Source organism: Hemitrygon akajei, chromosome 9, assembly GCF_048418815.1.
Source record: "Hemitrygon akajei chromosome 9, sHemAka1.3, whole genome shotgun sequence".
Classification (NCBI taxonomy): Eukaryota; Metazoa; Chordata; class Chondrichthyes; order Myliobatiformes; family Dasyatidae; genus Hemitrygon; species Hemitrygon akajei.
In genome coordinates this window covers 63,409,424-63,424,171 of record NC_133132.1, presented here as the reverse complement: position 1 = coordinate 63,424,171, position 14,748 = coordinate 63,409,424, and the positions used below count along the sequence as shown (strand labels likewise).

Here is a 14,748-nt window from a genome sequence, read left to right as displayed (position 1 = left end):
GTGGAGTGGAATTATCTTTTTTGCGGTTTTAAAAAAATTTGATTTTGGACAAAGATTTATTACATGGATCAAATTGCTATATTCATGTCCCACTGCTTCTGTTTTGACTAACTCTCAGCAATCCCAGCCCTTTAGTCTAAAATGTGGCACCCAGAAAAGGTGCCCCTTAAGTCTCTTACTTTTTGATCTGGCCATAGAGCCACTGGTGATTGTGTTTCATAGCTGGGCTGAATTGATGGGGATTTGGAGGTGGGGTGTTGAGCATAAATTTTCTCATTATGCTGATGATCTTTTACTTTTTATATCAAATCCAACTGCTTCCCAATGTTTTTACTTCTCAATAAATTTAGCCAGCTTTCCGGATACAAATTTAATTTACATAAGAGCGAACTCTTCCCAATTAACAGAGAAGCACAAATATTAGAATTTCATGACCTCCCTTTTAAAGTTGTAAATAATAAATTTACTTACCTCGACATTACAGGAACAAGGAACTTTAAGAGTCTTTTTCAAGAAAATTTTACTAATCTTTTAAACTCTACAAAACAGAGTTTGGCACAGTGGTCACCCCTGTCCATGTCTCTGGTAGGTCAAATTAATGTTGTTAAAATGTATATCCTTCCTAATTTTTTATACTTATTTCAATCTTTATCAATTTTTATTTCTAAAGCTTTTTTTGATTCGTTAGATTCTATTATTTTGTCCTATTTACGTTCCAGACTTAATATTAAGTTCACCTTCAAAAACCTAAAAGGTGGTATAGCCTTGCCCAATTTTCATTTATATTACTGGGCAGCCGATATTTGTTGTCTTACTTTTTGGTCTTTCTCTCATAATCAGCCTGACTGCACAAAATGGGTGGCAACGGAGTTGAACTCCAGTAAGGACTTTTCCATTTCTGCACTTCTTGGATCCGCACTTCCTTGTCATTTGCCAAGACTAATTGTTAATCCTCCTAGTAGACATACTTTGAGCATATGGGCTCAGTTCAGAAGATATAACGGCCTTCACTGTTTTTCTCTTTCTGGTCCTTTTTACATAACCAGCTTTTTTGACCTTCTATGCAAGACTCAACATTTCATGACTGGTACAGAAAGGGCATTAGGCACTTTGAAGATCTATTCATAGATAATCGTTTTGCAACTTTTCAACAACTCTCTGCAAAGTTTAACCGACCTAATACTCATTTCTTTAGATATCTTCAAATTAGATATTTTATTAACCCTTTAATATCAGACTTTCCTGAGATGCCTGAGAAAAACATTATGGACTTGTTTCTTTGTATAAACCCATTGGGCAGAGGTTTAATATCTACTATTCACGATAAGTTAACAACCTTGAGCCGTGCCCCCTTTCATAAAATCAGAACTGCCTGGGAGCATGATTTTAATATATTCTCTGTCCATTGAGGTTTGGGATTCAATCCCTAAATCAGTTAATTCAACCTCTCTATGTGCTCGCCACTGACTTTTGCAGTTCAAGGTTGTACATAGGGCTCTTATGTCTAAAACTAAATTATCGTGGTTCTATCCTGATATTAGTCCCTTTTGTGATAAGTGTAAAGGGGACGAGGCTTCTCTTATTCATATGTATTGGACCTGTCCTAGTTTGGAGAAATTTTGGAAAGAAGTTTTTTTTAAACTTTATCCCATATTCTTAATTGCCATTTAGAACCTAATCCTCTGATTTCTCTTTTTGGCACCTTGAGTGAAGTTGACATGCATCTGAGTCCGACTAAATGTCAAACATTATCTTTTGCCTCTCTTTTGGCTAGACACTTAGTTCTTCTCAGGTGGAGAGATGTTGCCCCACCCACTCATGCTCAATGGCTTAGTGATATTATGTCCTGTTTAGACCTTGAAAAGATTCATTATTCACTTCTTAATTCAGACATAAAGTTTCATAATGTGTGGGAACCTTTTCTTGAATATTTTCATAATTCCTTTTTAGATTAACAGTTTATCTATTTTTTGTACTACAATCCCTTACTTACAGCTTTTTTTTCTGGTTAAGTTTTGTTGTGAAATACATTATAGTTTAGGTAGGAGGCAATACACTTTTTTTAATATTTACAGCTCTGTGGTGACGAAAGCTCTGATTAACTTTTCTTTACATTGTAATGGTTGGCTTGGAGTTTTGTAGTGGGAGGGTGGGGAGGATACTAACTTTATATAATTTCATTTTGGGTGCTTTTTCTATATTGTAGTGAATTGTAAATTAGACACGTTTGTTCAGCACTGTATAAATCTCCATTTTGTTGGTGTTTTTTTCTGTCGTAGTGTAGAAACTCATAAAAAATTAATAAATCTCCTTTAAACTGTCCCCCCTCACCTTAAACCTAAAGTACTTGACATTTCTACCCTTGGGTGATGAGATGGAGACAAGTCTCTACCAAAGGAGGTGTAAGGTGCTCCTTCCCTCCGCCAGCCTGCAGGTCACCCTTGGGCAAGGTGTAGCTCCCGCTCAGCACCACCTCCTCCCCAAACAGGGTCACGTGAAGCCATGGGAGTGGGCAGTGGATGGTCGTATGAGCAGCTGGTGCATATCACGTCCTGGTTATGCAACCACTGATGCCAGGCGGACAATCCGAGGAGTATTGGTAACAGCTGGGAAGAAAAAGGCAATGGCAAACCACTCCTGTAGAAAAAATTGCCAAGGACAATCATGGTCATGAGACCATGTTCACCTACCGTGTGTCATGTGACATGGCACATAGCAATGATGATGACTTTGGGAAAGGTGACTATCTCTCCTATCTATGTCTCTCGTAATTTTATATACTTTCATCAGTTTCCCCTCACTGTCTGATGCTCCCGAGAAAACACCCAAAGTTTGTCTGGCCTTACCTTATAGTGAATACTCTCTAATGCAGGTAGCGTGCTGGGAAACCTCATCTGCATGAACCTTTCTAATCCAGGCAGCATTCTCGCAAACCTCATCTGCACCATCGCCAAAGCCTCCACATCCTACATATAGCGGGGTGACCATAACTGTATACAAAATTCTCAATGTGGCCTCACCAAAGTTTTACGAAGTTGCACAATGACTTCCCAACTTTTATACTCAGTGCCCTGACCAATGAAGACATGTTCTTATCATGTTAATAGATGACTTGGCATCTTCTTTGGATATCTCTCCTGGGCACTGTTCCATACACAGTTTATGCCCCATCCAAGATCTAACATGTTCTCCTTCTTGGACACTTGGGTCAAGAGCTGTTAGATCTCCAGGATGTCCCTGGAGATGGAAACCCCATGGAGAATAATTAACAGACAGATGTTGCTCTTTATTTACTTTCAATGCCATGCTTTTCAAATAACAATTAGGTTACTTCAACAGGAAAAAGGATAGGTTGACTGGGATAGGGAGAGTTGGAGATAGGAACCAAAAACAAAAAACTACAGATGCTGGAAATCTGAAATAAACTCAGATATTTCTGTAAGTACTCAGCAGGTCAGGTAGCATCCAGGGCGAGAGAAACTGAGTCACCTTTTCAGGTTGAAGACCCATTATCAGAAAAGGGGAACATAGGAGAAAGATATTAGGCCCCTCAAGCCTACACCTTCCTTCAATTTGATCATGGCTGGCATGAGAGCAAGAGAAACCAAGAGGGAGTGAAAGATTCCAAAGCAGGGCAGCAGGAAAGGTCCAACAGGGGAGACCTTTCTCATGGAGGGAGACTGAACCAATATCATAGGTGGGTGATTTACAGCAGGTTCACCAGTTCTGCAATGGACAGAGAAAATAAGTTACCAGAAATAATGCAGTTTCATTATATTCCTCAGTAGATTAGTTAAACATCATTAAAAAAAATACTGCCCTGTGTTGATGCAAGCTGGAAAGGCCAATTATCTCACACAAAAGGCTGGAGAAACTCAGCAAGCCAGGTAGCATCTACATTATGGAAAAGAATAGATGCTACCTTACCTGCTGAGTTCCTCCAGCATTTAGTGTGTGTTGCTTTGAATTTCCAGCATCTGCAGATATTCTCCTGTTTGTGAAGGCTGATTACCTGTTGAATTCTGTCTTCACCTCAGGCTCCAGATGAACTGAGCGATGTAATCAACAGGCATGAAACAGCACATCCTGATGCTCTCCCCATCATTTTGGGGGATTTTAACCAGGCCAGCTTGATAAAGTCACTAAATAATTACAATCAACAGATCACCTGTAGTACCAGAGGAACAACACACTGGACCACTGTTTCACTAAGTTCAAGAGTGCCCACTGTGCTATTCCACACCCTCACTTTGGGAAGTCTGATCACCTGGCTGTACTTCTACTCCCTGAGTATAGGCAGAGACTGAAGACTGCAGCACCAGTAGTGAGGACCGAGAAGGTACAGACAAGGGAAGCACAGGAGTGCCTACAGGACTGCTTTGAATTAGTGGACTGGATTGTGTTCAGGAAGTCAACTTCAAGCTTGGATGAGAATGCTACAGTTGTCACCAACTTCATTAAAATCTGTGTGGATGAGTGCCTGCCTATGTAAACTTACTGTACATTCCCAAATCAAAAGCAATGGCTTAATCAGGAGCTCTGTAGTCTGCTGAGGGTTAGATCTGTGGCATTTATGTCTGGTGACCCAAGTCACCAGATACAACTTGTGGAGGGCTATTTGTAGAGCAAAGAGACAATTCCAAGCGAGGTTGGAGGAGACATCAGACTCACGTCAACTCTGGCCAGGTTTGCAGGACATTATTTCCTCGAAGACCACGCCATAACACTAATTATGCCGCTTTGAAAGGGAGAATATAACTACAGCTGTGAAGATCCCTGCAGCATCTGATGGCCCTACGATCTCTGTCTCAGAGGCTGACATCAGGCTGACTTTCAAGAGGGTGACCCGTTGCAAGGCAGCAGGGCCTGATGGAGAACCTGGTCAGGCTCTGAAAACCTGTGCCGACCAACTGGTGGGAGTTTTCAAAGACATTTTCAATCTCTCACTGCTATAATCAGAAGTTCCCATTTGCTTCGAAGGGGCAACAATACAACAATATCAGTGCCCAAGAAGAGCAGGGTGAGCTGCCTTAATGACAATCGTCCAGTAGCGCACACATCTACGGTGATGAAATGCTTTGAGAGGTTGGTCATGGCTAAAATCAACACCTGTCTCAGGAGGGGGCTGGACCCACTGTAATTTCCCTATCAGCACAATAGGTCTACAACAGACTTGTTGTCAGGGGCTCTCCACACAGCCTTGGATCACCTGGACAACACAAACACCTATGTCAGGATGCTGTTCATCAACTATAGCTCAGCATTTAATACCATCGTTCCTACAACCCTGACTGAGAAGTTGCAGAACCTGCAGGGCCTCTGTACCTCCCTCTGTAATTGGATCCTCGACTTCTTAACCGGAAGACCACATTCTGAGTGGATTGGTAATAATAGCTTCTCCTTGCCGACAGTCGACGCTGGTGCACCTTGGGGATATGTGCTTAGCCCACTGCTCTACTCTGTTTACGTCCATGACTGTATGGCTAGACATTGTTCTAGTAGTTTCAAAAATTTTGCTGATGATAGAACTATTGCTGGCAGAATTTCAGATGGTGACAAGAGAGCGTTCAGGAGCAAGATCTACTAGTTAGGTGAATGGTGTCACAGCAACAACCTTGCTCTCAATGTCAGTAAGACGAAAGAGCTGATAGCGGACTCCAGGAAGGGTGAGACGAGGGAACATAAACCAATCCTCCTAGAGGGATCAGGAAAGAGTGAGAAATTTCTAATTCCTGAGTGGCAATGTCTCCGAGGACCTAACCTGGAGGAAACATATTGATGCAACTATAAAGAAGGCAAGACAGCAGCTGTATTTCATTAGGAGTTTGAGGAGATTTGGTTTGTCACCTAAAACACTTGAAAACTTCTACAAATGTATAGTGAAGAGCATTCTGACTGGATGCATCACCATCTGGTATGGTAGGGGGGGGGCGGAGAGAGCTACTGCACAAGGTCAAAATAAGTTGAAGAAATTTGTATAATTAATCAGCTTCATCATGGATACCAGCCTCCATAGTATCCAAGACATCTTCAAGGAGCGGTGCCTTAGGAAGGTAGCGTCCATCATTAAGGATCCCCCACCACCCAGGACATGCCCTCTTCACACTGTTACCATCAGGGAGGAGATACAGAAGCCTGAAGGCACACACTCAGCGATTCAGGAACAGCTTCTTCCCCTCTGCCATACATTTTCTAAATGGACATTGAACCCATGAACACTACCTCAATATGTTTTTTATTTCTTTTATTTTACACTACTTAATGGACATAAATGCTGTATATTTAATGTAACTCATTCAGTTTTTCTCCTTATGTATTTCATTGTACTGCTGCCATAAAGTTAACAAATTTCACAACACTTGCCGGTGATATTAAATTTGTTTCTGAATTCAGTGTTGATTCCTGAAGGGCATATCCTGCTGAATCAGAAGTGCTATTCCTCAAGCCACCCGGGATGTGCCCTCTTCTCACTACTACCAACAAGGAGAGGCCAGAAAACCCTCTCTCAGCATTTTAGGAACAGCTTTTTCCCTTCCACCATGGATTTCTCAATGATCACTTCAAAGAGGATGGAGGGGAAGGAGAATGTTTCCATTTTGGCTGAGCGGAGAGGGTGTGAGAACAGAAGGTTGGAAATGGAGCAGGCATGGTCAGTGGCCCGTTAATTAATGGAGAGGCAAAGTCCAAGGGCACTGCTTGGGCAATCCCATCAGCACAGTGGGTGTGAAGAACATGGGACGAATTGAACAATGTCCAAAGGAAGCAGGATGGGAGGAGGCGTAGTCAATAGAGCTGCAGACTTGTAATGGCTACCCGTGAAGGTAGCCTATCCCTGGGGTGAAGACAGATGTCCTATGTGGAACATGTGAAGATAGCAACAGTTTGGGGACTGGCAGCAGAGGTAATGAAACCTGTACAAGAGCAGGAAGCAGCTCTGGAGTTCTGAAACTCCATCAAAGTGCAGATAATAATCAAAAAAAGAACCACCCTTTAGGAAGTGAAATCTATTCACATTCTCTGCTATTTCAAGGCCATTGAAACCAATCACTAGGTAGGGGAAATTTGATTCTGTACCATTGGAACTACAAGGGGATTCAAAGAATACACATTCATGTTAATTGGTGTTCATTAAGACCATCTTGACCAGATGAGGAACTAACAAGTCCTACTCATGCAGGAACAAACAAGCTATCAGTTGCTGTATTAAAACATTGCAAAAGGCATATCCCAGCTCTGACATGTCACTTAATTGTTTGACTCAAGGAGGGAGACCGAACCATCCCTGAACAGGCAAATTTTAGATGTCTGGGGATTGTGCTCAGAAGCTCTTAAATTGGGCAACAGTATTTGAATATTAAAAGAGATTCTGCCAGCTGCAATGTGCTCCCATTGTAAATATGTAATTCTGCAAACATTAGCCGTCTGCACTCTAAACATTAAAGTTAAGTCGTTGATTCCGTAACCACTGAAACTGGAGTGAATCATTTCTGTTGAACTTGTATTTAAAAACCATTATGTTTTTCAGTGCATCTGTACGTCGCTATACTTGTGCACATGACAATACACTCATCTTGATTTGGCTTAACTTTAACATCACTGGAGAAATACATTCTCCAGAAGATCAGCTGTGTTGAAAAAAAACACTTACTGTCTATCTCTCAATGATGGTCTCCAAGTGATTCAGTTCAGCAGTCCCAAGCACCAGTGCAGTCATGGTCTCCAAGTTACTCGGTTCAGCAGTCCCAAGCACCAGTGCAGTCATGGTCTCCAAGTTACTCAGTTCAGCAGTCCCAAGCACCAGTGCAGTCATGGTCTCCAAGTTACTCGGTTCAGCAGTCCCAAGCACCAGTGCAGTCATGGTCTCCAAGTTACTCGGTTCAGCAGTCCCAAGCACCAGTGCAGTCATGGTCTCCAAGTTACTCGGTTCAGCAGTCCCAAGCACCAGTGCAGTCATGGTCTCCAAGTTACTCAGTTCAGCAGTCCCAAGCACCAGTGCAGTCATGGTCTCCAAGTTACTCGGTTCAGCAGTCCCAAGCACCAGTGCAGTCATGGTCTCCAAGTTACTCGGTTCAGCAGTCCCAAGCACCAGTGCAGTCATGGTCTCCAAGTTACTCAGTTCAGCAGTCCCAACATCCACTATTGCAGTCATCAATTAACCAGAAAGCAGTTGAGGGAGATGAGCATTTTAAACATGGCCTTAATTGCAAAAGGTCTGGTATGCAAGAACAGGGTCATATCATTGCAACAGGCTATTGGTGAGGTGACATCTGGAGGATTGGATAGTACATGTAGGTTCATTTAAGGAGGGATGCATTTGCAATGGAAACAGTTAAAGAGAAGTTTTGAAGCACATCTAGCACCTTCTCGAAGTTGAGGAACCCCACATTACACAAAGAAAATACCCACCAATCTCATTGAGAGGATGCAGTGGGTGTAGATCACTAACCTTCCCCTCAGGTAGAGATGGGGTAAACAGTGGTGGGAGAAGGGTGAGGGAAGAAGAATCAGATGGTTGACCTGTCTGTCTCTGTCTGTCTCACACACACACACCGTCTCTCCCACCCCCCCCCCCTCCCCCAGGATCTCTACTTCTCAGAATTTCACAGTGAACAGTAGTGTCCTGTGGAGTGTTGTAGAACAGAGGGATGTGGGGGTGTAGGTATGTGGTTCACTGAAAGAAGCATCACAGGTAGATCGAGTGATGAAGAAGGCTTTTGGCATGCTGGTTTTCGTCCATCAGGACACTGTGTATAGAAGTTAGGATGTTATGCTGCAGGTATACAAGATATTAGTGAGCCCACATTGGGAATATTGTGTTCAGTTTCGTTCACCTTGCTGTAGGAAAGACACTAACAGGATGGAAAGAGTGCAGAGGAGATCTACGAAGATGTTGCTGGGACTTGAGGGGCTGGGTTAAAGGGAGAGGTTAAGTAGGCTAGGACTTTCTACACTCCATGAATAATAATGAGGGTTGAACTTGAAGAGGTATATGTAAGGGGTTTCTTCTTTATGTTACTGTGTATGTTAATCAAAATGGCTTCTCATTATGTTTAAAGTAAGAATGCTTCTTTGTTAGGGTAACTGGTGACTGGTGCATTCTCTCGCAGCTTGTTTGGGTTATAATTACTGATAACAAGAATTGTATTCATTTGTTAACCAATTGGGATAGATGTTATTCATTCTTGTGGGTCTGTAAGCTAGTGTTGTGCGGGCTTTTGAGGAGGTCGAGGAGGAGATCACGAGGAAGGAGGATGTGCGGGATGCGCACTGGTCGACCACCGAGGTTGGTCCCAGGCGCCGGGTCGAGGAGGTCGGAGAAGACCGAATAGTGAACTGAAGACTTCGATAATTGAGCTCCAACAGTTGCGCACGAATTGACTGAACTCTGATAAGTTATGGTGCCTTTTCTTTCTTTTCTTTCATATATATTGTATCGCTATTAATTACCTAGTTCTAGTAAGATTTATAAAGTGTATTTTGTAATCATACATGGTGTGCAGTCTGATATTGTGTGTGCGAGTTGGTAACAGGTGCATGTCACAGCATCCACGCATATGGGAGACACGGTTTGGTGGGCGGGCAGATTTTTTCCCCTATACATCAGCCGATAGCGTGAGCATTACATATATAAAATCATGAGTGGCAGAGATGGACTTACTGAATCCAATAAACAAATTGCTGGAGGAACAGGCAGCATCCGTGCAGGCAGATGGATAGTTGATGTTTCAAGTTGAGAGGTTGAGACCCTGCATCAAGACTGGAAGTGTAGAGGGGAGAAGGCCAGTATAAAGAGGTGGAAGGAAGGGGAAAGACTGGAGCTCTTCGGTGATAGGTGGAATCAGGTGCAGGAGGGGATGATTGGCATGTGATGCCAGATGGGGGAAGAAAAGTGCTAGAGTTGAGGGACTGGCTGATGGGTGACAGGTAGAGAGAGATAAGGGGAAAGTAACAAGGGGACAGATGGAGGGAGGTGATGGGAGGGGAGGGGAGGATAGAGTTCAAGACAGGAGCTGGAAGGTGATAAGTGGAGATACAACAGGTTGCAGATGTACCTATGAGGCCATTTGTCTACCATTTTTTTCCAATATTAATCACTTACTATCTATAAATCACTTTAGGATTCCTAGTTACAAAAGGAGCTCATTTTTACTTCCAGCCCCTTCCACCACCACTCCCTCTCCACCCCGCACTACTCCACTACTGTCTTTCAAAGCCAGCAGCTGCGAAACCTGCATTCTGTATTGTTTTTCCCTTGTATGATGTCAATGTACAGATGTGATGCAATGATCTGTACGGATGGCTTTCACTGTATTGAGGTACATGTGACAATATTAAACCAATTCACCTTTACCCTATATATCGCGATGTTGACATCAGGAGCCTGAAGACCCACACCTCAGCTTCTTCACCAGTGCCATCACGTACCCGAACTGACTTCCAACTATATTTCTCTTCCCACTCCCTTAACTTGCACTAGTGTTGCTATGTTTAGTTTGTCCTGTGTAACTTATGTTAGTTTGTGGAGTACTGTGGAGGAGTACTGTGGAGTACTGTGGAGTACTGTGGAGTACTGTGGAGTACTGTGGAGGAGTACTGTGGAGTGCTGTGGAGTGCTGTGGAGTACTGTGGAGGAGTACTGTGGAGTACTGTGGAGGAGTACTGTGGAGTGCTGTGGAGTGCTGTGGAGTACTGTGGAGTGCTGTGGAGTGCTGTGGAGTGCTGTGGAGTGCTGTGGAGTGCTGTGGAGTGCTGTGGAGTACTGTGGAGTGCTGTGGAGTACTGTGGAGTACTGTGGAGGAGTACTGTGGAGTACTGTGGAGTACTGAGGAGTACTGAGGAGTACTGAGGAGTACTGTGGAGCGCTGTGGAGCGCTGTGGAGCGCTGTGGAGCGCTGTGGAGCGCTGTGGAGTACTGTGGAGTGCTGTGGAGTGCTGTGGAGTACTGTGGAGTACTGTGCTGATGCTGCAAAAAGCTACCTGGATACTCATGATGTTTCACTTTTTATCAAAAACCCCTGGAGCTGCCATATGCAGTTGTACACATACCTGACAAACTCTGCTAACAAATCACAACTCGACTCTCCAAATTCAACCAGCACGAGCAGATCGATTTACTGCTCACGTGTTTCACCTCCACCCACCCCCTCCACCCAGATCACAGACATGTCCAAACCACTCAGCTTTTCTTAGGGCAACATTGTCATCAGACCCTGAGGCATACTCTCAATGCTACATGTTGGCACAGATTCCAGGGTTTATGAAGTACTTCCAGGTGAAACCAGGAACAGGTACAGAAAATATTGATAAGGTGAGGTTCATATTGTTTTCCCTGGAGTGAGGGTGGTTGAGGAGTGACTTCTAATATCATGAGGGGCATAGATACAGTAAGGTGAATGGTCACTGCCTTTTTCCAAGGGTAGGGGACTCTAAAAACAGATTTGAGGCTAGGCTTAAAGTGAAAGGGGAACTTTTTAAAAGGGCCTGACAGGTAGGTTTTTCAGACACAGCATAGTAGATATGTGGAATTGGAATTGGTTTATTATTGTCACATGTAAAATAGCGTCTTGCATACTATTCATACAGATCAATTCATTACACAGTGATTGAGGTAAAACAGTAACATTTGTGTCGTACACTGGTGCTCTTTTCAATTACCTGATGAGGTATCCGTAGCCTTTGGGTGGGAGCAGATAGATGTCAGAATAAAGTGCAACACATCAAGAGAAAGTGCAGAGCAGGTAGACAATAAAGCACAAGATCATAACAAGGTGAAGTCAAAAATCCATCTTATCATACCAGGTTAAAAAGCCCATCTATGATAGTGGGGTAGAGGGAGAAGAGAGAATGTTTTGAGTGGATGGGCCACTTTGCTGAGGAAGTAAGAGGTTCAGACAGACTCTGTGGAGGGGAGGCTTTTTTGTGTGGTGCTGATCTGAATCCACAGCTCTCTGCAGCTTCTTGCAGACATATGCAGAGTAGTTGGCACACCGAGCTGTGATGCATCAGGATAGGTTGCTTTCTATGGTGCATTGGTAAAAAGTGATGAGGGTCAATGGGGACATGCCATGATTCTTTAACCTCCTGAGGAGCTTTCTCAGCTATGGATCTATGTGGCTGGATCAGGACATACTAATGGTGATGTTTACTCCGAGGAACATGAAGTTCTCTACCCCCTCAACCTCAGCTCTGTGGATGTTGACAGGGGCATGGGTACCAACTCCCTTCCTGAAGTCAAAGGCCAGCTCTTTTGGTTTGCTTACTTTGAGGGAAAGGCTCCTGCATGATATCTCCTTATCTCGTTCCAGTAACTCTGACTCACCACAGTGATATCAACTGCAAACCTGTGCATGAAGCTAGGATACTGGCCACACGGTTGTGAGTGTATAAGGAGTGGAGAAGGGCTCTGAGGACACAACCTTATGGGGCACCAGTGTTGAGAGCAATTGTGACAGAGATGTTGTGGCCTTTCCTTACTGATTACAGTCTGTTGGCCAGGAAGTTGAGGATACATTTGCAGAGGGAGCTGTTGAGTCCAAGGTCTCAGAGTTTGGTGGTGTGTTTGCTTGAAATTATAGTATTGAAGGTAGAGCTATAGTCAATGAACAATATTCTGATGAGATGGAGCTGTAGTCAATTGCTGCCAGGTGATATCATTAGGCCATAAGACATAGGAGCAGAATTAGGCCATTTGGCCCATCGAGCCTGCTCTGCCATTCAATCATGGTTGATTGTTACCCTGAGGCTGTGACCCCTTGTCCTACCTGCCAGTGCTGCTACTGTACAACTTTAAAAAGTTTAAAACTTTAAAGTACTGTACTTTAAAAGACACTTGAACTGGTACATAGATGGGAAAGGCTTTTCAGGGATATGGGCACGTAAGTTCAAAGCTTCTGAGATCTCAGTAACCAGCTGCTGGAGGAACTCAGCAGATCGAGCAGCATCTGTAGGGGGGAAGGAGTTGTTGACAGTCCTGGCCAAAAAGCTTGCACTGGGAGAGTGTGAGCGCTCCCCACTTCTTTCTGGGACAGAGGCCCAACCATTGTTCACAATGTAATCTCTGCACAGACATCGACTGGGGTGTTCACAATGCGGACCCCAGCTTCCCGTCGTCTGTCTCGCCCACTCGGACCTTTGTGTCCTTCACCCTGTTTACAGTTCCTAAGATACTCAACTTCAAGGTGAATTCTGCAGTTTAATTTCAGCCTACGAATTCAGAGCTCCGATTCGCCCCTCCGAAATCCATCCCACTGGTTTCGGGGTTGGTCCCTCGCGTTCCTTACTCCGTCCTCCCGTGTACGAGTTACTTCCCCGGGTCCCGGACACGTCTCTCACCCCGGGTGCTGGAGTCCCCAGGTTCGGTATTCTGTCCCCCAGATTAGGTCCACTGCCCCCGGGTTCGGGACCCACCCCGACTCCTGTTTACTCACATGCGGTCTTCTCCAGAAAGCCACCTGCCGCCGGACATCTCCCAGCGAGGCGCGACTGGCCGGGAAGAGCGGGTCGTCGAACAGGCAGGCGTTCCGGAGGCAGCTCTTCACCAGAGATCGATAGCACTGCCCGTGGAGCGGGCGCGGGTTGTGCCGGCTCCCGACTCTCTCCGCGGGATCCTCGGCCCATTGCAGCTTTGGCCCCAATGCGTCCATCCGTCCGGGATCCAACCAGCTTCTGCTCGGCTCCGCAGCTTCCAGCACTTTGCAGACACTCCGACTCCAAAGTTAATTGGCCCTGTGCCTGAAACCGTGCACCTGGCACCAAGCCAAATCACACACACACAGCATAGACACACACACACACACACACACACAGCATAGACACACACACACACAGCATAGACACACACACACACACACACACACAGCATAGACACATACACACACACACACAGCATAGACACACACACACACACACACAGCATAGACACATACACACACACACACAGCATAGACACACACACACAGCATAGACACATACACACACACACACACACACAGCATAGACACACACACACACACACACACAGCATAGACACACACACACACACACAGCATAGACACACACACACACACACACACAGCATAGACACACACACACACACACACAGCATAGACACATACACACACACACACAGCATAGACACACACACACAGCATAGACACATACACACACACACACAGCATAGACACATAGACACACACACACACACACACACACAGCATAGACACATACACACACACACAGCATAGACACACACACACACACACACAGCATAGACACATACACACACACACAGCATAGACACACACACACACACACACACAGCATAGACACACACACACACACACACACACACACAGCATAGACACACACACACACAGCATAGACACACACACACACACACAGCATAGACACACACACACACACACACACACACAGCATAGACACACACACACACACACACACACACAGCATAGACACATACACACACACAGCATACACACACACACACACACACACACAGCATAGACACATACACACACACACAGCATAGACACACACACACACACACACACACAGCATAGACACATAGACACACACACACATACACACACACACAGCATAGACACATACACACACACAGCATAGACACATACACACACACACAGCATAGACACATAGACACACACACATACACACACACACAGCATAGACACATACACACACACAGCATAGACACATAGACACACACAC

The 14,748-nt window shown here is 44.6% G+C and overlaps 1 protein-coding gene across 1 annotated transcript in view; it reads right to left on the bottom strand.

The window, feature by feature from the left end:
* LOC140733175 (calpain-8-like) overlaps nt 1–13,772 on the bottom strand; it is a 79,420-nt gene extending 65,648 nt beyond the window's left edge. The window contains exon 1 of the mRNA XM_073056127.1: nt 13,428–13,772. Coding sequence (XP_072912228.1) covers nt 13,428–13,643 — 216 coding nt within the window. The 5' untranslated portion in view covers nt 13,644–13,772. The remainder of the gene's footprint in view (nt 1–13,427) is intronic.
* Between the last annotated feature and the right edge of the window lie 976 nt (nt 13,773–14,748).